The sequence below is a fragment of the Anthonomus grandis genome, chromosome 2, assembly GCF_022605725.1.
Source record: "Anthonomus grandis grandis chromosome 2, icAntGran1.3, whole genome shotgun sequence".
Classification (NCBI taxonomy): Eukaryota; Metazoa; Arthropoda; class Insecta; order Coleoptera; family Curculionidae; genus Anthonomus; species Anthonomus grandis.
The window spans coordinates 26,370,231-26,394,296 of record NC_065547.1 but is presented as its reverse complement, the minus strand read 5'-3'; the positions used below and the strand labels follow the sequence as shown (position 1 = coordinate 26,394,296).

The 24,066-nt window shown below is 31.0% G+C and overlaps 1 protein-coding gene across 1 annotated transcript in view; it reads right to left on the bottom strand.

Annotated features, from left to right (window-relative positions):
- The window catches only part of LOC126750219 (serine proteinase stubble), a 113,504-nt gene extending 94,074 nt beyond the window's left edge, over positions 1-19,430 (bottom strand). Inside the window, exon 1 of the mRNA XM_050459768.1 lies at positions 19,129-19,430. Coding sequence (XP_050315725.1) covers positions 19,129-19,234 — 106 coding nt within the window. The 5' untranslated portion in view covers positions 19,235-19,430. The remainder of the gene's footprint in view (positions 1-19,128) is intronic.
- Between the last annotated feature and the right edge of the window lie 4,636 nt (positions 19,431-24,066).

The window sequence follows — 24,066 nt, the reverse complement described above, 5'->3', positions numbered from 1 at the left end:
TTGGAAGAAAATATTTTAGACGCTGTAGCTGACACTCCTACAACGAGTACTCGAAAATTAGACGCTCAGCTTCATTCGTCCAAAACAATTGTACATATGGTACTTCAAGAACAACTGTTGTACCCATATCACTTACAAAAAGTGCATGAACTACTGCCCAGAGATTCTTTTTAGGGATGAAGCAGGGCTTACCAAAAATGGAATTGAAAACTTACATAACTCGCATGTATGGGCTGATGAAAATCCCCGTGATACTATTATTTCTCATCATCAACATCAATTCCAATCAATAAATATCTGGGTAGGAATTATTGGCAATTTTTTGATTGGGCCATTTGAACTGCTACCACGTTTAAACGGAGAACTTTATTTGGAGCTTCTCCAGAACAATCTTCCAGATTTATTAGAAGATTTGCCCCTTGCAACCCGCCGATATATGTATTTTATGCATGATGGAGCCCCACCCCATTTTAGCCTTGCTGTAAGACACCACTTAAATAATACTGTTGAAAACCGTTAGGGACGTCCGTACCGGATAGGTAGAGGAGGATTTGTTGCTTGGCCTTCTCGGTCTCCCGATCTAACGCCATTAGATTTTTATCTATAAGGTCACCTCAAAACCTTGGTGTATTCCACCCCAGTCGATACTCGGGAAGAACTGCTCCAAAAAATTACATTTTATTGTGAAAATATAAAAAACAATCTTGGGTTATTGTGGCGAGTGCAGCAGTCCTCGATTCGTCGTGCCCGCGAATGTGTTAGAGTTCACGGAGCCCACGTCGAACCTACTTATGAAGTTTTTAATAATTAATTGTTTATTGCTCGTATTGAAGAATTTAACTTTTGTTTACATATTTGGTTTTTGGCATTTTTTTGTAAGTTGTTTTTTCTAATTTAAAAACCCACTCATCATAGGTTTTTTTTTCGTATTATTTTGTAAAAGTATTTATAGGACACCACTGTATTTTTAGGAACATGTATTATTTTAAATTATATGACTTACATCCAAATTTCTCTGTTCTTTAAATAACTAGGGTACTTATCTCATTTAAAAAAAATAAAAAAATAAACATTGGCTCGTTTATTATTTTTTTCTCCAAAACGGTTCATTTTATCGACAATGAACAAAAGTACCTTTTTTTTAGCCTAGGGTTCAAGGTATCGAAATTTATTTTTTTTAGACTTTAACATACAGGGTGTTAAAAATATACGCATTAAAGTGTATAACCTAGTCCGCCCCTGGTAAAGTAAACAAGGTAAATGTATTTTAAGGATGTCCCTAATAGTGTTCATCACCTAAAATTTTTATTAAATTCTACCGGGTAGTTTAAAAGTAATTTATGAATAACCAATTTCCAGCAGCGTCCTTTAGGAGGCTGTATCTTCGTAAAGAAGGCCTGTAGGAATTTTTTTTATAGGATCGTTCGGTATTATTTTTCGATGTTCTACCTGAATCCGAGAAATTTCCCACATGAACCGGGACACCCTGTATAATCATAAACTAGCTTTCCTATACTCCTTCCAGAAAAATCTCATTTAAAAATAATCAATTTTGGTCACTGTTTACTGATAAATCTTAAATCTGAAACACAATTAAACTTCTTAAATTATTTTGGTGAAATGTATATCACTAATAATTGAAATATTAGATATTAAGTAAAATATATTGTGACGAATTTATAATGAGTTACTTATTTTGTTGGGTATTACGTAATTTTTATAGTAAAAATCAATTTAAAAAATAGTATCTTACACGCTCAAGTATTAAAAAAAGAAGAAGAAAATAGTCTTATTTATGAATTTCAAAGAAATATGAACTTAAATCGTTAACGATACCTTTTGTTACATTTAGAAAATACTAGTGCATTTAGAAAACACTAAATATAACGAAAGAAAAATATATTGTAGAAATATGTTTAATATAAACATATAATTTTTATATTAAATTGGTCTAAGAGATATTTTAGCTGCAGACAGATTTTAAAACTGTGCTGGAGATAAATATGAGTGACTGCAACTTACTTTTTAGCATGGCTTTTTGCATCGATTGGTCGTTCTTCATACGAGATAAGTCATGATAAATTTCACTGACAGCATTAAGACTGCTTTGTCTTTCAGACTTGAAGCTTTTTTTTGTTGCTTGTTGAGCTCATCCCACTAAAAGATTTTTCTATGCTTCCTTGACTTCCTGGTCATAATCTGAAGTCTATTCACTTGTTCTTGGGGGAGATTCCTTAGAATATTTTTGATGGTCAATAGTGGGAAAATTAATTAGGTTTCTTTTCTGGTATAGAGGTTCTGTGAATATACAATTTGCTCAAGTGAGGAAAATTTACAGTACTAGCTTTGGCAAATATACTTTAATGGATTCAACTTAAGGACATTGCTTTATCAGGAGGTCTGTCTTCTATATTTTTATTCTCTCAAAAGCAAACAATATAACTGGGGCTGGCAGAGACTTGTATTTCACTAGAATGTTCTGTATTGCAGGCTTAATCTGACCCAATAGCATTAATTTTCTAAACAATTTTCAACTTAGCAGCTTTGGACTGAAGAAAGTCACTTAATTTGGGTAGTAACAGTGGCAGACTGAGCTCGCTATGGTATATAAACTTTAAAATCTCTAGCAAAATTTCATATTCTACGGCTTTTAAAACTATATTGGGGCGTTCTGCTTTTATTTCTTTAAATAACTTGCTGAAGTATTATCTGCAGGCTGCTAGTAAAACTTTAATTCGTTTACTTCACACAAATGAATTGTGTGACGTAACATTATACGTAGGAAGTAAAATTGGTGTTGACAGAGTCTCTTAGGTAGTTAATGTGGCCTTTCTAAGGTAGTAGGTATTCCTCGCGCGTTTCCGTTTTCATTATTTTTACTGGTGATCTAAAATTTTGAGAATTTTTTAATATTTTGTATTTAGGATTCATTGAACTTACAATAAATTAAATATAACGAAAGGTATCGTTAAAGATTTAAGTTCATTTCTTTTAAATACGCGAATAATTGTATTTTCTTCTTCTTTTCAATATTTGAGTATGTGAGATAATATTGTCTAATCTGATTTTTACTGTAAAAATTACAAAATACCCAACAAAATACGTAACTCATCAGATATTAAATAAGAAAAACGAAACAATGATGAAAAAACCATCATTGGTAATTACAACAAGATGTCCTTAACAACTAATGTTCTGATTTGATATTCCATCAAATCTAACAATGAAATTAAGTCCTCTAGATTTTGTTGAAACATAATATAGTGGAAATAAGCTCAAGGTACAAAAAGTTCTTTTCAATGAAACCCCCGAAATAGTTAAATCATCAAGAATACCAACAGCCGCGGCTGTTTGAGGGTGTCTTCGATTGAGGGTTATTTCACTGAAAAAAATCCTCAATCACTAATTCTTAAAAAGTAGCATTGGTTATATAAAAAAGGAAGCATGGGATGTGGTGTTATAAACTATACTGCTGTGATCTCGAAAAATATAAAAGAGTAGCCGAATACGAACTATATTCGTATCAAGTCAAATAAGCTAATTCTTAAGAAATTCTTTTCAATTCTTAATTATGTACTTAAGTTTTTTGAGAGGGACATCAATCTTTCAAGAAAGTGCTGTTCAAGTAAAGCATTCGACTGTGTTCTTGATCATTTCTCTCTAGCTCTCGTATAAATATGGGATTTGAATATTCTTTTCTTAATAAAATTCAGAGATCGGAGTCCCTTCAGGTTAATTTAAATATCCAACAGACATCTTTTTTCAGGCTCAATTGGATCCCTTATCTTCATAACCGTAAATATAGTAGGTTTCTTAGTATCTAAGTGGATCTAAGAAAGGATTGGAATAAATATGTATTTGATCATGTGTTGTTAGTATTGCTTTCTTGAGAGAAACTCAACTGTTAGATTGTCTGAATTAGAACTTAAACAAAGGCTTTTTTTTATTCCAGATTATAGCTTATCATTTTAGTGTGGGGATATCTGATTTTTCCGATAGTGCATATTTGAGGTTCAGCAAAAGGCTGTTGAGTTTTGAAAAGTTTCAAATATCGTGTTCACTGCAAATCTGGCCTTTATACGGCAAAAAAGTCTCACTATACTGTGTTTTTATGCTATGGAGGGCATATTATTTATTTTAATAACCTCACATAGTTTTTCGTCTTTCATCTATTACATTTATAACCTAGTGTATAATAGTGCCTAGTGCCTATCACAGGTGATATCACAGTGGCTTTAAGTTTAAGCTAGCCAGATTTTTGTTGCTGACCTTGAGATGCATTACTTCCATCTCTTTATATACCTATTTTATTTTTATTCAGATTACCGATCTAATAGCCAATATTAAACATAAAAAGGAGTTTAAAATTATTTGTGAAAACAACATTATAGTTTGTTTGAGATTCAGTGTGGTTTGTTAGATACTCTATCGAAGAATGATATCTTCCTCAGACTCGCGAATGATAGGGCTATAGAGTAAAGATATAGGTATCTGATTACATCGTATCTGAAACCGACTCTGGATCTGCTGAAGAGTTACTTATCCAAAGGTGCTTAAAAAGTTCCTATTTAAATATAATTATTGCTTAGTAATTATTTCTAAGGAACGAAGATGGGATGCTCTGGATGCTCTTTCTCTACCAAGTTGTGATAAATCAAAAAATTATTAAATTCTAGGGAAGAATATTCATGACGAATAAGTAAAGAAAGAAGAATATTCAATAAATGGTTAAAAAAATATGGTGCATATTTCTGAGAAACTGATTAAGTATTTCAAAGCTTTTAATCTGAGAATGTTCACACTTTTGACGGCCAAAATTTTATGTATATACACATTTTTTTTAAATTAAGCTACACCAAAAAATACTAAAATTTAAATTTTTGGATAAGGATAGCAATAGGAAAAAATTTAGGAAGTAGGCTGTATTTCGCAATTGTTGACATTTTTATTTTTGAGGTTTTAGTAGTAGGCTGTAAGTATTTGTTTTAGATATTTTTTAACTTGCTTGACATTTGGTGTAAAATAAATTTACTGTCATTGTTGACTTTGTTTAATTCCAGTAGTTTACTTCCCGTTTTAGATTTAAAGTGTAGTTTTTATTCCCATGTTTTATTTCTAAACACCAACATTGCTAAAATGGAAAATGAACATTATTCATTCGAACATCTTGCAGACATCCATTTTGTTTATGGTCTTGTTGATGGTAACGCGTATGAAGCGCAAAGTTTGTATCAGTTAAGGTTTCCTAATCGCCGACTCCCAAATGAACGAACATTTTTAGAGTCACATCGGCATCTTAAGTAATACGGTATTTTTCGGACCCCCAGGAACAATGCAGGTAGACCGCAACAAGCACGAAACCCAGTGACAGAGGAGCAAATTTTGCCGATCCTGGCCTAAGCACCCGACAAATAGCTCGGAATTTGGATGTTTCTCATGCAATTGTCTGGCGGGTTTTGCACGAAAATAGCTTGTATCCATACCATATTCAAAGAGCTCAAGCTTTGCTACCTCAAGATTTCCTAAGGCGCTTACAGTTTGCAAGGTGGTTACTTCAGAGATGCGCGAGAGATAATAATTTTTTATCAAGTATTCTATTCACAGACGAAGCTCATTTTCTCGCGGGAAGGGGTGGTGAATTTTCACAATGTGCATGTTTAGGCAGCAGAGAGTCCGCACGAAATTAGGCAATCTCACCACCAGGAGCACGTTAGCCTTAATGTATGGGCAGGTTTAGTGGGAGATGAGTTAATTGGTCCTTTCTTTTTTCCTAGAATTTTAGTTGGCGACACTTATTTAGACTTTCCACAGCACCATTTAAATGGTTTACTAGACAATGTACCTTTAAATGTGCGAGTGAACATGTGGTTTATGCATGACGGTGCCCCCCCTCATTTCCGTATAACAGTGCATGACTATTTGAACTTTGTGTTTTCTGAGAGATGGATTGATAGAGCAGGCCCAATACCATGGCCTCCACGCTCCCCGGACTGCAATCCTCTGGATTTTTTTTTCTGGGGATATGTAATGTATATAATGGGATATGTATGCCTAAAATAACGGAGGTATTCTAAATTTCGTTAAATTTGATGCAAAACTGTAGACACAGTTTTAAAAAATCGTTTTTTTTATAATTTTTGCGATGGCTGTAGCTTGAAGGGGGTGCATTTTAGGACCCATGTTTATAGGAAAAAAAAGTCTTATTTTCACCTCAGGAATACGCCCTTAAAATATATGTAGTGAATTTTAAAACACCCTGTATATACTAATTCTAACTAAATAGAAATGCTAGAAACTAAAGTTATAATTTGATTTATTTTTAAAAGAATACTTTTTATTTGATTTTGCTGCCAAAATAAGAGATTGATCATTTTTAATCTACGAATTTGGCACAACTTAAATTAAAGTTATATGAAATTTGAAGTTCGATTTTAATTAATTCCACTGAAAAATCTATTCCTTGTGTTTGTCTACTTTAACGATATCGATGAAAATATTTGCTCGAGATAGGCATTAGATGGTGGAATACTTAATAAAAAAGAAACTATTTTCAACAATGAGGGCATTTGAATTGATGTAGCTTTAAAAATAGATTGCCATTTATTTATAATTGTTATGTTCTTTTCACAAATTTCTTTAAGGCAAATTTTTATAATTGAGTATTCATTAAATAATGTATCAACATCTATTTTATCTAGTTTTAAAAGATTTACAATTTTTAATAATTCATTAAAAGAAAATTCTTTTTTTTAATTTATTGGCTGTAATATAAAAAAATATTATTCTCAGAAAAATCAAAATTTTTTTCCAGATAATTTATTGCCCGAGTTAAAACTAACTTACAATCAATAATTAAAGTTGTTTGTTCCGTAGGTTTTAGGTTCTTCATATTTTGCATAGCATAAAATCCAAAAAATTCTTCTTCTAAACGGTTTTCTAAACTTTTCTTGAAATTCAACATAGTTTCAAATAATTCTGTAGATGTAGTAGATTCATTTTATAAAATTAGCGAGACTTTCTCAAAAACGGGAAATAAATTGGCACAAAAATGTAAGTAAATGACTGTCTTGGAGTGTAAATAAGCGTCTAAGTCACTTCTTTCCTCATATTTCACAATTTTGAGAAGTTTTTTAATAGATAAGGGACATTCATTACCCAATGAAATAAAAAAGGATAATATTGCAGGGTAGTTTCGATGAATAGCAGGCCCTAAAGATAACCATCTTGTTGGAATATGTTTTAATAATTCCTCCCATTCTAAATCTACAAACTAAACAAATTCCTTTAAATTTTCCCTTCTGGAAGCACTAGAACTAAAGTGGTTATAAATTTTTAAAATAATTGTTTCAACATCAACATTTAATAGCTGAAGAGAAAATTTAAACGTATTGTTAACAATATGTGCCAAACACCCATTTTTAATTAACCGATAATTTTTTTCTCTTAAAAGAGTGTAACCAGTTCTATTTTTCCCGAAATTTGCGTTTGTGTTGTCAGCACTAAAAGCAGCGAGATTTTCAATGTTTAAATTTACTCTTTCTAATGCTTTGGTAACAGAATTGGCAATTGCATCAGTCGTTTCTGAAGCTTCCTCAAAGAAATCCAGTAGTTTGGATTACACATCTTTTTCAATTGAAAAATACTGTGGGCAGATGGGATACATTTTCTGTTTCCTTCGTTAGATGTATCCGTTGCTACAGAAAAATAATTATAAACCCCTTTTTCGCTAATTAAACCATTTAAAATCTCTTCTACAGAATTTGGTCCCAAAATATTTTTAACGATTTTTACAAATATGTGAGTCATTTTTCAAAATTTTCAAAATTTTCGGAAGAAGTTTTATTCCACAATCTAAAGATTTATAGGATTGATACACTGAAAAATTTGTGCTAACTCGCCTATTATTATATTACTAGTGTTTTGTATGTTCTTGTTATCATCAAAAAATGTTGTTAGTATTTGTGACTTTTCCGCATTTTCACGTCTTTTATGTTTATTTCCCACCTTACGGTATTTAATGTCACTTAAACCACCATGAGAAATAGAAAAGTCTTTTTTACAAAGAATGCACCGGGCATATAGCTCATTGGATGTACCTGCAACCCATGGAAAATCCTCTTGCCAAACTTTCCTATATTTGCAAAACCTCTTTTTCTTTTTAGGATTAGGTTGGGTTGGGTTGGGTTTCATTATATATGTGATATCTTTCATTTTAAATCTAATTAGAATAAAAGAACCACATCCTATCTAATACTATATTCAGAATAAAATATTTTTTAAATGCTAGAAATCTTTTTTGAACCAGAAAAAACTACAAAAATATAACTACTGAATAAAATGGTTTTATCTTACCTTTTAAAATGCTTTAATGAAACACACATACTTATAACGTTTATCGATACACCGCGATATTAAAAAAAAAATCAACTATCGTCAAATCAAAGTCAAAATCGTGCTTGCCGTGATAGATTAACAGAATGGTTTAGTTCAAAAAGCCCTGAACTACTAAATACTAAATGGAAAAAATAACGAAATTAATATATTAATTCTATTCAACGGGAAGTCCTCTGACTAGCCAAGACGTTAAGCGTTGCTGCCAACTCTGCGACCCGCATTCGTTCGAAGCACGGATGCAGATTTTTTTTTTTAAATTTGTTTTTAATTTTTTTTCGGGAGCAATCAGCCAAAATCGGCACATATGATCTTAAAGTGAGGACGCGGGACTTTAGTGGTAAAATCGGGACTGGTCCCAACCAAATCGGGACGGGTGCCAACCCTGGATACATAGCCATTACCTACTGATTGGCAGCAAAAGACATGATTATGCGTATTGCACATTGTTGCCAAATTGTGGGAAAAAATCAATTTCTTTGTGAAGATTAATAAAAGAAAATAAGTAAACTGGTATTTTTGTAATAAAATTAATTCTTTTGCTTTCGATTTTTGATAATAGCTACACTTTAAGAACAACATTGAATTTACTACGAGTTCAGAGAGGCTGTGGTTTTTTTGTGAAAACAATTTAGCATTTTTTTAATTTAAAAATTTTACTTATTTGATACGTACCTTGAAAAGAAGTCTTTGCAAACACAATTCTTACCATTTTATTATAAATTAACCACACTAAGAAATATTTAATAATTTTATAGAATTTTTTTTTTGTTATCTTATATATTTATTATTATAAAAAAAGTTACAACAGTATATGATGTATATATGAAAATATCTTAACAAATTAAATGTATAAAAATTAATAGAAAATAAATTTATTTAATATAAACAAAGATAAAGATAATAAAACAACTTTAATGTTTATAAATGAGAGACATTTTAAAGCTAATTTTTCTTTTATGTGTTTGACAACTCAACATACCCACTTTAAGCTTCCAAAATCACAAATATTGTTAAAGTTTCTTTTAGATCCTAACATTAATCCTAACATTATTTGCGTTTTAATCACCAATTGATTGATATGGTATCCAAAATTCAAATAAGACTTCAAACCTTTATACATTTATTTGGCAGCAAACCACCATTTATATAAAAAGTTAAAGAAGATCTTATACTAAAAGAAATATTAAAACATTTTTCCTAGATTCAAATCTAAAAAAAAATTACTTACTTACACCATTCAGGCATATAATCTAGATCCGTTTGCAGTAAACCAATGTTATTACCATCAAAAATCTTTAAAAACAATTAGGCAAAATTCTTTTTCTCCAAAAATTACACTTAATCTCCTGCTTGTCTATAGTAAGTATTATCCCCACTTCTCAATGAACAGTAAGTATTTCTCTCTATCGATTGCTCTGGAGGAGTCAGCATATTTAGCATCAATTTGATATCCCTTCTCTAAGGCATTTAACAGGCCTTGACTGGATACAAGCAGATTTGTTATTTTAGATCTACTTTTCTGAACTCATGCTTTGATATTAAATTATCGAAAACTTTAAGGATTGAAGACTGTATTTCTGAAGTTCAATTTAAATAAAGGAGTAACAAAGCCTGATAATAAACACAAAATTTCAAATACGCTGTTTGAAGTACTATCAAGACGAAGAAGTCACTTAATGGGCAATGATCCCTACTTACGCAATAGTGGAAAATAATATTTGAAAAAGATTTCCCAACAGATATTGCATTTGAATTAAAGAACACCATAGTAAATTGATCAGAAAAAAGTTCATCAAATCTCCCATGAAATAATAACATGTATATTATTATTACTGAAAATAAGAGATCCATCTATAGATAATAAATAATCAAAATTTGTCATAGCTGCAATTCTTAAAATTAGTTAAAAGTAAAAATCCTCTACCTTAAACGACCTAAATTTAACCTAGCATCCTTTAATAAATAACAAGAAATTGTGAGAGTGATTAATAGACCTGGATTTAATAAAGATCCAAGATAGCGGGAACACTATAAATTCTTTCTCATTCTAAGCCAAACAAATGGAGTTCAGTTATTTTCACTCAAATACGTATGTTACGGAAGCATGTTTTGACGTATTTATTTTTCTGCTACTTTAGTGCTAGCAAATAAATAAAAAACCCTGAATTTGCCAAGTAACCCTGATATAATCATCTTAATGATATTTCATTTTAAACATGCTTACAAGAGTACTAAAAACATTTAAATTTAAACAAAACATTAAATTCAGACTTTTTTTCAATTTTTAGGTGTCACATTAAATGATTGAATATGTCAAACAATGCATCCACAAGCACTTAATTCATTTGTTTTACTGCAAAAAACTTGATGTTATCTTTATCCTTGTACACCCGGTATATATTTAATGTCATGTCAATTTATTTTATAATATAATAGTGGTACATCAATATTCTGCGGATTTTGTTCTAATAGCACTATTTTGAAAATTTCGTAAAGATGTTTTTTTAACCATTTAAAAATAATTAATAAAGTATTTCGTGATGAAATATTATAATAAATATATTTTTAAATATTTACATATAGTTTTTATAAATATAAAAAAAAAAATTCAATAAAAATTAAAGTCTGTTCAAAAGTTGTTTTCTAAATTAAATTTTGGTTTTAAAATTCTGGCTTTTACTCCTAATAGTTTTGTTATAAAAATATAATGTTAGTATGTGATAAATGTTTTTTTGGCCATAGTTTTTATTACACAATATAATTTAGCGTATATGGTGAAAAAGCGTATTTGATGATTTATTTAAAACATTTATTTTGTTGCCATTTATTTTTTATAAAATAAACAGCGTTTTCAATAAATATATTAAATAAATCATAAAATACGCTTTTCCACCATACACGCCAAATTATCTTGTGTATACCAAACTTCAGGTAAGTATTATACACATGAAAATAATTTTAAAAAGCCCATATGTTGTACTTGTCCGATTCTCAGAGGTTTTTAAATTTTAATGCAATTAAAATTGTTTTAAATATTTTACAGCTTCTTATTACAAATGCTCTAGGTACCGATTATTTCGTCTGTTTAGTTGTCCGATATTTGCTACTCAGTTGGTTGGCTCAAATTTCACAGAACAGAGTAACCAACACGCTCCACCAGCAAGACTTATGTCCATACTGTACAGCACCTACAACCGGAAGATTGTGTTATTAGTTTGCAATTTTGTACTCGAATAAATAATAATCATCCTATTATATCGTGCATTCTTTTTGCCGATAAAGCATCATTTACCAATGCTCAATATTCATCACTAATATTTGGACGAAGAGTTTGCAGGATTGTATTACTATGTATTAGTCGCGGTGGTCTTAGTAGTTTGCCTCCAAGATCTTCAGACCTCACACCACTGAATTATTGTTTGTGGGCTCATGTAAAAATTAAATGTACATATTATGTGTTTGGAATTGTGTGTTTATGCTACTTTTTGAAATCAACTAAATATTGCATTAGAACATAGGAGCATTTTTAAATTATTTTCACATGTACAATACTCACCTGGAGTTTGGTGCGTTCCTCTCGACTGTATATTATACAATTTTTATGCAATAATATACTATTAAAAAATTATAAATTTTATTCATTTAAGCTATGTAATTAATTTTATAATTATCATATTTTTTATTTTTAAAATTTTTTTAATAGAGAGTTATTAAAAATATTCTGAAAATGAGATTACCAAAATGTTGGATCAAACATCTGGTTATTTACATACTATATTACATTAGATAAATTTAGGTAGCTCACCAGGTAGCAAACTACAGGCCAATCTCAATCCTGTGCAATTTCTCGAAAATATATGAAAATAATTAAATTGAATCTGTTTTACTGCAGAATCCACGTTTAAACTGCTTTGTCAGGTCAAAATTGGAATATGGCTGCATCGTGTGGGATCCAATTTACCAGTGCCATATTAATTTGATTAAAACTGTTCAGTGCAGGTCTGCTTAGTAGCACATAGGCTTGATGATGTATATCCTATAAGAGGTATTGACCACCGAATCGCTTTAATCTACATCCTTTGCATCTGAGAAGAAATATCTTTTCTGTTCAGTTTTTATGAGTTAATTTAATGGTTAAACGGACAATTCTGTTCTTCTCTTTTATTTTTTCTTTTTCATACCTAGGCTTTATTCTAGATACCCACAAATATTTAATAAAGTTTCCAATTTTTGCGACATTCATTTTTCTCCAATAAATGTGATTATTGGTGCTATAATCATATTTTCGTGACTTTAATTAGGGCTTATTGCGATTGAGTGTGTTTAGGACTTAAATTAATTATTATTCTTAGATTTTTTTATATTATTAAATTTATATGTATATTGTTGTTGGACTTTTGTTTTGTTGTTCTTTTTTTGTTTTAATATTTTTGGTTAAGTTTAGCTATCAAATATTGCTTTAGTTAACATGAAAATAATTCCCTATTATTGAACTAGTTGTCTGTTAGAAATAAAGGCTTAAACAAAAAATAATTAAAAAAATAAAATTAAATAAAAAATAATTTTATCACAATAACATTTGTAGTAATTATAAATTATTTTGAACTTTAACTTGTGTAAGTTAAAAGATGTAATTCTAGATTATCATCAACTATGTCACGTAGCCATAACTACTTCAAAGAAATTACCAATTTATCCACTGAATACTTTATATCTGATTTCATTTGATATAAATTTATATATCAAGTCACGAAATCAAAACTATTTTATTTTCTTTACTACATCTGTTCAGGTATAATTTGTTTGTTGATGTATTGTGGTTTGTAGAGTTTATACTTCTTGTAGAGTTTATCATTCTTCAGCAAAAAGGGAGTTTTTAAATACTAAAACTTATAACAGTTTACATTCTTTTTTCTTAATCACTTCATATAGTTTGCATAAAAAATTCGAGACATTCTGTTCTTATAGTTCATCATGCATAACATAAATATATACGAAATATCTCGAGTAGAAACAATACATTCGTTTGTTGTAAGAATTGCATTTATCAACTGCTGAATACAATTAAAGTGCATGTTAAAGAATTCATACAGAATGATATACTCGTACAGTTGAAAGAGAAGAAATAGAAAGATAATATAATGAGAAAGAAGAAGACAGTATAGAACAAGAAAGAAGAGAACATGAAAAGTAACAAGTTTTTTTTTAATCATATCTAGTTTGTCAGCAGAAGTTCAGAACATTATACAGGGTGGTCCGGTTTCGATGGCGGAAAATTAAATGGCCGACGGAGAACGAAAAAATAATAAATTTGCTATTATAAATAATATTCGAAAAATGATTCGTTAAAAAATTACAGGGTGTCAAAATTCTAATTAAAAAAATCAATTTTTAAAATTTTTCTTAAACCACTTTAGATATTTTAATGAAATTTGGCACGTTTAGATAGTTAATCAAGACGCACCTTTTTGTGCAAAAATTATTAATTTTATTTACCAGTGGCGTGTGTGCGGGCCGATCTCCATACAATTTTATTTAAAAAAATGATGCGCCACTGTTTTTTTTTTAAATTTCTTTTTTTTATGAAATCCTTGTTTAATTTAAAATAAAAAACATTTCTTTACTTTTTGTCGTGCGACACACCGTTTGCGAGTAAAAATGCTGATTTAGATAAACACATAAGAAGATAACACATTTAATTCGTTTAAAAACAATAACAAAATAAAACCAATTAATAATTAAAGAAGTTGTTCAAAATGCAGCTCACCGACCTCAATACATTTTCTATACCGAGTTATTAAGGAGTTTATTGCAGCCAGTACCACAAAATTTTGATTTTGCATGTCGTTACATGCTCCTGAATTATTAAGATTAATTCCTCTCTGTTAAATACGGGATTAGCGTAAACTTTATCCTTAATGTTTCCCCAAACGTAAAAATCTAGTGGATTAAGATCCGGTGACCTGGGTGGCCAGGGTATTGGTCCAATATCATTTTAATCATTAATATCATTCCTCCCTAGCCGGCCAATCCACCTTCGAGGGTAATTATTATTAAGCCAGTTTCTCACACCTATTCCAAAATGTGGGGGGGGGCTCCATCCAGTTGTATCCAACTTTCATGTCTCAAATTAATGGGTAAATCCTCAATGTAGTCCGGCAGACTATTATTTAAAAACTCCAGAAATAGTTGTGAATTTAGCCTTGGAGGTAGGAAATGCGGACCACAAATATTATCACGAATAACGCCCAACCAAACATTAACGGAAAATTCATTTTGAAACGATCTTGGCCGAATTGCATGAGGATTCTGTTGTGCCCAAACATGAATGTTATGAAAATTTATCACTCCGCGTCTTGTAAAACAAGACTCATCCGTCCAAAGTATCTTGTGTAAAAATTCGGGATTTTCCTCTGTTGAGTTTAAAAGCCACTGACAAAATCTTACTCTCTTTTCAGCATCACCAGGGTGTAAACCCTGAACAGGCTGTAGGTGATATGCATGCCTGTGGTCAGCGTGTAAGGTTCGCAATATTTGAGATTTAGGAATTTATAGTTGTTGAGCTGCCTTGCGAGAGCTCAGCCTTGGATTATTATCAAAAGTGCGCAGTACACGATTTTCATTGTTATTTCTCTGGTTTCGGTATTGTTCATTATTACCGCGTAGACCAAAGTTCCTAAAATTTTGATGTGTTCTAATGAACACGCGAGCATCTCGAATTCTTCTATTTGGATACCCTCTTCGATATTCACGAACTGCCGTTCCCGCATTTCCATCACAAAATCCATAACAAAAATGAATATCAGCGTATTTATTACTTGAAAAACGCATTTTTCACAATACTTTTAACAACACTATTAAGAATAGCATAATTAATAAGTTAACCAACGCAATAATTTGACTTACTTAAATAATTAACTGTCATTAACAGAATAATTTAGTCTTTAATTAAATTTAGTATTTTCATATTTTTTGTTTAATAAAAAAAAACAGCATTTATAAAAATTTATTTTTTTACTCGCAAACAGTGTGTCGTACGACAAAAAGTAAAGAGATGTTTTTTATTTTAAATTAAACAAGGATTTCATAAAAAAAAGAAATTAAAAAAAAAACAGTTTCGCATCATTTTTTTAATTAAAATTAATTAAAATTGTATGAAGATCGGCCCACACACACGCCACTGGTAAATAAAATTAATAATTTTTGCACAAGAAGATGCGTCTTGATTAACTGTCTAAACGTGCCAAATTTCATTAAAATATCTAAAGTGGGTTAAGAAAATTAAAAAAAATTGATTTTTTTAATTAGAATTTTGACACCCTGTAATTTTTTAACGAATCATTTTTCGATTATTATTTATAATAGCAAACTTATTATTTTTTCGTTCTCCGTCGGCCATTTAATTTTCCGCCATCGAAACCGGACCACCCTGTATTTGTAAACTAAATCTATTACATATTTCATGTGGAAAGATTATGGCACTGGTAAAGTCCAGTTCAGCGATCTATTAGAATCTTTGATGTGTCGCAGATGCCGCACTAACTAGTCCGTGCGCCTATGTCATATTTATTGTCGCATGATATACACGTTTAAATGGCAAAATTTTATATTGTCTATCTATGAAATCATTTAAAATATACGTAAAACCCTATGTTTTATACTATTTTTTATTTTTCTTTCGAAATTGTCAATTTTTAGAAAGAAAATAATATCAAAAAATTGATCGCGGACTAAAATCCAAGCATCTTACAAAATATTTTAAACACTTCCAGCACTCACAGACTTGTCACCTCTTTTTAGCCAGTCTATTAAACAAAGATAAAACACCTGCGTTCTGGCGATTCCTACTTTAGACTGTGCAAGTAAGTGATTGTGTATCTCTCTATCCCACTGATTTTGAGAATTACGGGGCCGTACCCAAATAAATTTTTAGGCTGTATTACTTTCGACGTGTTTTTAAAGAGATCTTTAAGGATGGGTCTATCGCCTTTAAAATAGTTGTTGGATGGGTCTATCACCCTAATAGTTGGGAGGGGGGTCATGTGAGGTTATTATTTGATGTGTTTTGCCGGTTATGCTTTTTACACGTTTATGAAAGTAAAGAATTTAGAATTTAGCCCGTATTCGTCTAAATTTTTTGCAGTTTTTACTGTGAGGAAGTGTGTTTTTTTTATTTGTGTTTGTGGATTTGTTTTGGTATTATACCTAGAGACCTTAAAATGTTTCGACCCTGGGAAAATAGGTAGGAAAATTTGGCAAATGAAGAGGAAAGCGTTTGTGGAGACCGTGGGTGTACAAGAAAGATAATAACATTTGTGATAAAAACAATAAGAGTGATCTGGACAGTGATTTAGACTTATATAGTTCATTTTCTAGTGTTGACGAAGCAAAAAGAAGCAAGGGAAGTAGAAGCTACAGAAGAAATCAAGCAGTTTTAAAACGTAATTGTTTAGATACAGACGCCAAACAAATTTATCTAAATATCTATAACAATCTAAGGAATGATCCTCAGTTTACAAATGATTGTAGTGCTTTGCAAAAAACAGCGATTTTACCAGAGGTTCCCTATAGTACAAAATGCCTGTAAAAAAAGGATTAAAGGCAGAATAAAAAGGAAAGATGCAGGACAATCAAAGGGACTTGACACGGATATTGCCAAATTGCTAAGGAAAGGTGTGTATTCTAAATACAAAAACAATGAGGTTCTGACCATAGAGCCACCTTATCGGCAAGGGACAAACATTTCTCAGTCTCAACCTTGCGGAGATACCTGATATAACTTGGATTTAAGCTTAAGATGGTTAACAAAAGAGCTGCTGTAATGGCATTGTCAGGTGGTTTACAGATTATTTGACGAAAATTAAAAAATTTTGGGAGGAAGAAAGATCCATATATTATTTAGCCGAAACATGCTATGATACATTTATGATTGATGTATGATTTCTATTCTCTGGGAAAATGTCCCTTTTTTGCCATAGTAGGAAAACCCTATTTTTAATAATTAAACAAGTTTTAAGTTTTGTTTTTTTTTAGCTTACTGCCCGTGTTTCTCCATCAGCGACACAATAAAGTATATATAATGTAATGCTTTAGTGTCCATATTTTATGCTGATGTGCGAGATGAAGTTGGAATCCAGGGCGGCAGCAGAGAAACTGTTTCCTTCCTTAATAAAAGAAACTACTAAAGAACAATGCCAAAAAACAGAATTTAGAAAATTGAATTAACTTTTTGCGCCAGATTCAAAAGAGTGGTTAAATTTATAAAAGTATTTAGTATCTTCACTGTAGTTTTAGAATCCAGTATACTTAAAATGTAGTGTTTTGTATAATATTTTTCGTTTTTAGTATAAGCATTTATTTTTGTTAATTTTTATCTAGTCTCTCCTAATATGAATAATAACTAAATACGAGGCAAACAAATTAATAAATATTACATTCAGGATGTAAAGTGTGTTTTTTTTATAAGTAAAAATTGTGTCTTTTAAACGCATAAAGTATAGACAGCTAGATGATTTTTAATGTAAAAGTTTATTATACTTCCACTTTTCTGACTACATAATTACTTTTTATCAAAAGAAGTTGGTACTAAATATAGAGATAAGGGCTTTTCATGAGTATATTATTATAATAATATATCATAATATGTATTAATTAAAAAAAAAACAATAATAAAGGACATTGAATATGGCAGCCAAAATCCCCATTAATAATCACCACCAAGTAAAAATAAATCTCAATTCCCAAAAAAAGGAAATATATAAAATTTGAAGACAAACCAAAACATTTTACACTTTTGTGTCAAAAAGTAAATATTCAATGCTTTAATCCACAGAATAAATGGGTCTAAGTAATTCGTTTCACCTATTCTCTCATTACTTGTTATAAGGGACTGATGGCGCTAAAAACTAAACTTATTAAATTAAAATTTGTGGTTAAACTCATTTTACGTACTTAAATCTTATATTTAAATTAAATATTATCTTGCTATCAACTATCTTGAATTTCTAACTTAATAAAACTATACCCAAAAATCCCGAATAATAAAGTTTTAAATACAAATACATTTTAAGGCCGGACCTGTGCAACTTTTCACACTTGAGTGGCTGTGCCTAAGGTCAGGCGTTTAACAAAATAGTACGTGGGCGCATGTAGTCAAATTTTAAGAATCAAATATATAAATTCTTAAAAAAATGCTTAAAACATTTATTTATTTAATGAAATGATTAAATATCGCTTAGAATATTACTTTATGACTCTTTCCACATAAAATTTTGCGATTTAAACATGCATGTCATGTGACAATACAAGCAACACCGGCACACGGACTATTCGCGGTACATCAAAGATTCTTATAGATCTCTGAACTGAACTATACCATTGTAGAAGAAGAATTCACGTAGAGGAAGAAAAAATAGACGAATCATCAAAAAAAGGATAGGAAGCTGACGAAAAAAATGAGCACTTGAAAAATAATGTAATTATGAATTTAATAAGTAAATTTTGACCAAGAAGCTAAGTGATTTTTGTTCCACAAAGTAAAAATTAGTTTTGACCTTTAAGCGCTCGTATTTCGTTGCTAAGATATGATATCTATATAAAATTATCAATACCTGAGTATGCCAACTTCAATGACTCCAATGGAAAAACGAATTTATTAATTAGAAAAATACCTGCTAAAGAAGCAATAAACTGAATATCTTTTACAACCATAAGAAAATATAAAAAAAATATTACCTTTAATTTCATTTGTTTCCACTCCATCGGTTCCTATTATAAAATATCCAAAATAAAACACCATAAAATACGTAACCACCACTTTAGTACTCGTCACCACACGCATCTTTACACTTGACCGCAAACAGAGCGTGAAAAACTTTTGTTTTTTGGAAGATTTCACTTATTATTTTCCATACTCGGTAATTTTAGTAATTACGTATTTGTTTTGTGTTATACGAGGGTGAGTAAATTAATTACTAAATGACGGCGATATGACGATGATGGCCCGCTTTGACTCCTCGAATGGTTCAAACGAGAGTAAAATTAAAATCGAAAGAGAAATTTTAGTCCCAGTCGAAAAAATTGTTGACCGCTGGTATCTTAATTCTGTGAGAGAATTATTTTTTTTTTACATTTCTCTTTCTCTTTAGTTACGGACAGTGTATCAGGGGACCATAGTCGTCGTTAAGGCTTCATCTTTTATTTCATGTTTGATAAATAATTTTTAAAATATAAACCTATTTTTAATGCAGTAATATTAATGCTATTGATAAAAATTAAAATATTAAAAAAAATAATAATAATAATATTTGGACAAGCGGCGTCGAACTACCGGCTGACTTCGGGACAACTTTTTCCCAAAACTGAAAGATTTCTTGTGGCTATTCAAGTAGTACCAACAAGAAATTATTTAAAGTTTGTCGTAGGTGACTCGGCAATGCAAAATGACAGATGTAGGTATAGATGTGAGAGAACACTCGTCCATTCAGCATGTCACTGGTGGATGTCAAACTTTTGCACCAACGGAATTTAAAGAATCGCATGATGTCTTGCCTTAAGGGCTCGCAGAAAAACTAAACCTCTTAGCACTAGCCAAGGTATCATATTATAACTAAAAACCGGAACTAGTTCTTGAAAATGAACAACCCAAATTGTATTGGGATGATCTATAAGGTGTTCGGATGGTCTATAAGGTGATGCAGAAGTCCACGCTATTATCCGCATCTCGAATCGTCCGAAAGTTCATTGGAAAAGCAGGTGACGTCAACTAGTTTAAGAAACATATGATGTAATTTTAGTTTAAGTGTATTATTTATTAATAAAGGTCTGATGACAAGGAAAGGACTCCATCAGAGATTTATCCTTCTAATACCTGACATATCTTGATCGCAGATGACTACCTAAATATTGCCAGAACCGCAGCGCAAAATTAATGAAACAAAAGAGTTAAATTATTAATGAAAAAAGCAAAGGCAGCACTGGAAGACATCTTTGAAAGCTTCATAGAAGACTTTCATAACGTAGATGACAGAGCTAAGACAAAGATCAATGAAATAATTAAAAAGCACACATAGTTAAAAGGTACGATAAAACCGATTTTAACAGAAGAAAATATTTAAACAAAAATGCATTTAGATTTTTCCAAACAGTCTTCAACCAAAATACAGATTAGGCAAGCGGCCTGCAAAGGTCGACAGAGAAAACTATGGAAAAATCATCTGGAAGAAGGATAAAATACATAAGGTAAATGCCACCTAAATTAAAGGAGACAAAACATCACAACACAATAACAATGTCAAAAAGATGGAATGAGAAGAAATAATTGCCAAAGAACTGCAAGTAGTGCTTTTAAAAGTGTCCAGCTGAACCTAACTGGCTCTTATCCTTTTATCATTAAATAGTTAGAGAAATAAATAAAACCTCTTATTAGTTTGCAAAGAGAAAAATAAATATCACACTAAATCCCCATTCAAAAATCATCCAAAAATCCCATTGTATCAGATCCTCGGTCAGTTTTTTCCACTAAATTATAAATTGTTGTTTTTTTCCTAACCCAAAAATCTTTTATGTTTCTTGCCAAGTGAGTTGGATCTGGGGTCAAATAAAACTTAGGTTTTAAATTTTAGTACTGCCGACGTTTTGACCCATATTAGGCCATCCTTAGAGCGATAAAAAGCAAGAGCCTTTTGTCCATAAATATTATACCTAATCGACATAAAAACCGTAATTAATTAAAAAATGTTTGCAATGCACTCTAAAAGGAAGTAGAACCAACTAATGATTCAATTATGGTATAGGTCCATAGCCTGATAACATGTTTAAAATGATGTCCAATATCATAACAAAACGACTGCTACTAGAACAAAAATGATGCCCAAAAGATACATACGGTTGTAAGGATCTCCTTTTAGTAAGTATGATGATCAGTGAAGAATGTCGCAAAAATCTTTCCGTTGTCCTGGTAAGGTTCTCGCTTTACCCTACCACACAGCTGCTTATTAGAATACTGAAAAATGGACTGTGGCTTTTAAAATACTCTGAAACCATACCACCGTCATCCTCATCGTCTGAAACCATACCACTCGTCATCGAAATTGCTTTTTGTACTTTTATTGGCATCACTCACTTTTCATTACATTGAACAGATACTGGACATCAAAGCAAAAAAGAAAACTAGGTAGGGTAAAGCATACAGTTATTGGCACCCTTAAGCAAATATTTCAACTAAATTGCCTATAAAAATTTCAATTTTAGGCTTAATTCGATTATTTATTTAGTACTTGGTGAGTTATGCTATTTAAAACAAAACTTATAAAATAAAACTACAATAATCTCATGTATTAAATTATAAAAACCACAAAATATGATTTTAAGTCCAAAAATATAGTAATTGGCATCTTTTACCTAGTTATTGACATGACCTTAATACAGGTATTGGCTTATACATAATTTAAAACTAAAAATAATACCTACCTACCTATTGGTATAGTAACTTAAAGACCAGTTATTTTGTTATTAGAAATTTATTCAAAACATTAAAGCAAAACAAAGATGTAAATAAAACAGAAATAAAAGATATGCTTGTCTTTGGAATCAGTACAACGATATTAACTAAAACTCTTTTTCAGGTACACTTAGGTAAATATAGGAATTAAAACATGTCATTGGGGCTTTTTCAGGCATGTAATACATGTAAAAATGTTTGAATTTGACTTACGTAAATTGTTTTTTTCAATACACGGAAAATGATATGCTCTCATGCATTTTTCACACCTAACTCCTGGGTTACAACTTGAAAAATTTAGGGTGCAAGAATAACACATGCCACTATATAAACTGGGATTTTTAAAAGATATGCTAAAACCTAACATTAAACAATTTTTAAAAGTTGAACTGCTATTAAGGCTCATGTCGTCAGTATCTTTAAATAAATTTCTAGTAACATTTAATACTCTTGGTCGGGTTGATGATTTCAAATCAGGCAAATCTTCTTGTAAATTCCTATGCGGCTTTAGAATTATTTCGGATTAAACATTTATTTTCCTTTTCTTTGATACTCCAGGCTCTTTTTTCTCAATTTTTCTTTTGTTCTTTTCTTCTAGATCCTTTTCTTTGATTCCCTTTCTCGTTTTCTATTTTCTTTATCAGTTTCCTTCTGCTTTTTTCTGATTCCTTTTTGTCATTAAACATGAAGATGACGATAAAATAAATGAATGTTTCTCGAGAAGTATTTTTCCTTTCCGCTTTGGGGTGGCGGGATGTGTTAAATATTGAGAGGTTACTTTCTGTTTCCTTAATAAATATTATAGGTGCGTCTACGATGGCTTTTTGTGTAACCGTTTGCGAGATTAATTTTAAAGAATCAGTTGATGGGCTCGAACAATTCTGAATGTCCACACTGGCAAGATCAAGGGTTCCACTTTCTGATACCACGTATGTTTCCAATGTTTGACTATCTTCTTTTATGTTCTCTTGAAAGTCTATATTATATATTGTCTTGAAATGTTTGATTTTTTCCAAATCCAAGAAAGTTATTTCCAGAACATTCCATTTGGATAAAGTCACTGAGATTTTTATTAGTTTCTTTTACACCTTTAAAATCTTTTTTTGCTTGGTGACTTTGTCCTTGACTTAATTCTGTTTTTAAATCATTGCTAACGCAGGGCTCCGACATTTCATTTGCTTCCACGATAGATGAAGTGTTGTGGATTTGGTTTGTGCTAGTTTTCTTTTTAATAAACTCCATCCAAAGTTTATAAATAATGTTGAGATCTTTTCCTTCTTTGTTGTTTAAAATGTTGCCCGTTTTTGGCCAAACAATGGTATCATAAATAAGCTATACCAAAATAAGATATCATGGCAGCTGTCGATGATGGGTTGACGAAGTTCATCCAAACTTTCAGGTTGGGGAGTAAACACAATCGATTTCAAATGACGCCATAGAAAAAAGTCTAACGGCGTTATATCAGGAGATCTAGCAGGCCATTCTATAGGCCCCCTTCGCCCTATCCATTTATCTGAAAACTTGTTGTCTAGCCATTGCCGAACAAGAAGAACATAGTGGAAGGAGCGCCGTCTTGCTGGAAATATATTTCAGCCTCATTAACTATAGGGTTTCCATCATCGATTTGGTTTTCAATGGATTCAGTGATAAGCGGATTGATGGTATTTTCCAACATATCCAAATAAATGTCTCCATTTAAATTTCCGTTAATAAATAATGGCCCAATCACTTTATTTCCTAAAATGCCTGCCCATACATAAATTTTTTGAGGGTACTGGGTAAGCCCTTCTACAAATGCATGAGGATTTTCATTACTCCAATATCTACAGTTATGCTTATTAGCAAATCCATTTAGATAAAATGTGCATTCATCGCATGCGCTGAAGCAGATATTCTTTACATGAATAGTATTATCATTAATCGCTTTAATCATTTTTTCACAAAACTCAACTCGCCTATCAAAATCGTCTTCGGTTAACTCTTGCAATATTTTTATTTTGAATGGATGACATTTATGAAGTTTGGTAACTGTGTGAACAGAGCTTAATGAAATACCAGTGGCAGCAACAATTTTGCGTAATGAAGTATTAGGATTTATTCCAAAATGACCCAAAACTTCAACTTGAGCGGCTTCATCCAAAATTCGCCGATGATCACGTTTTTTATTTGCA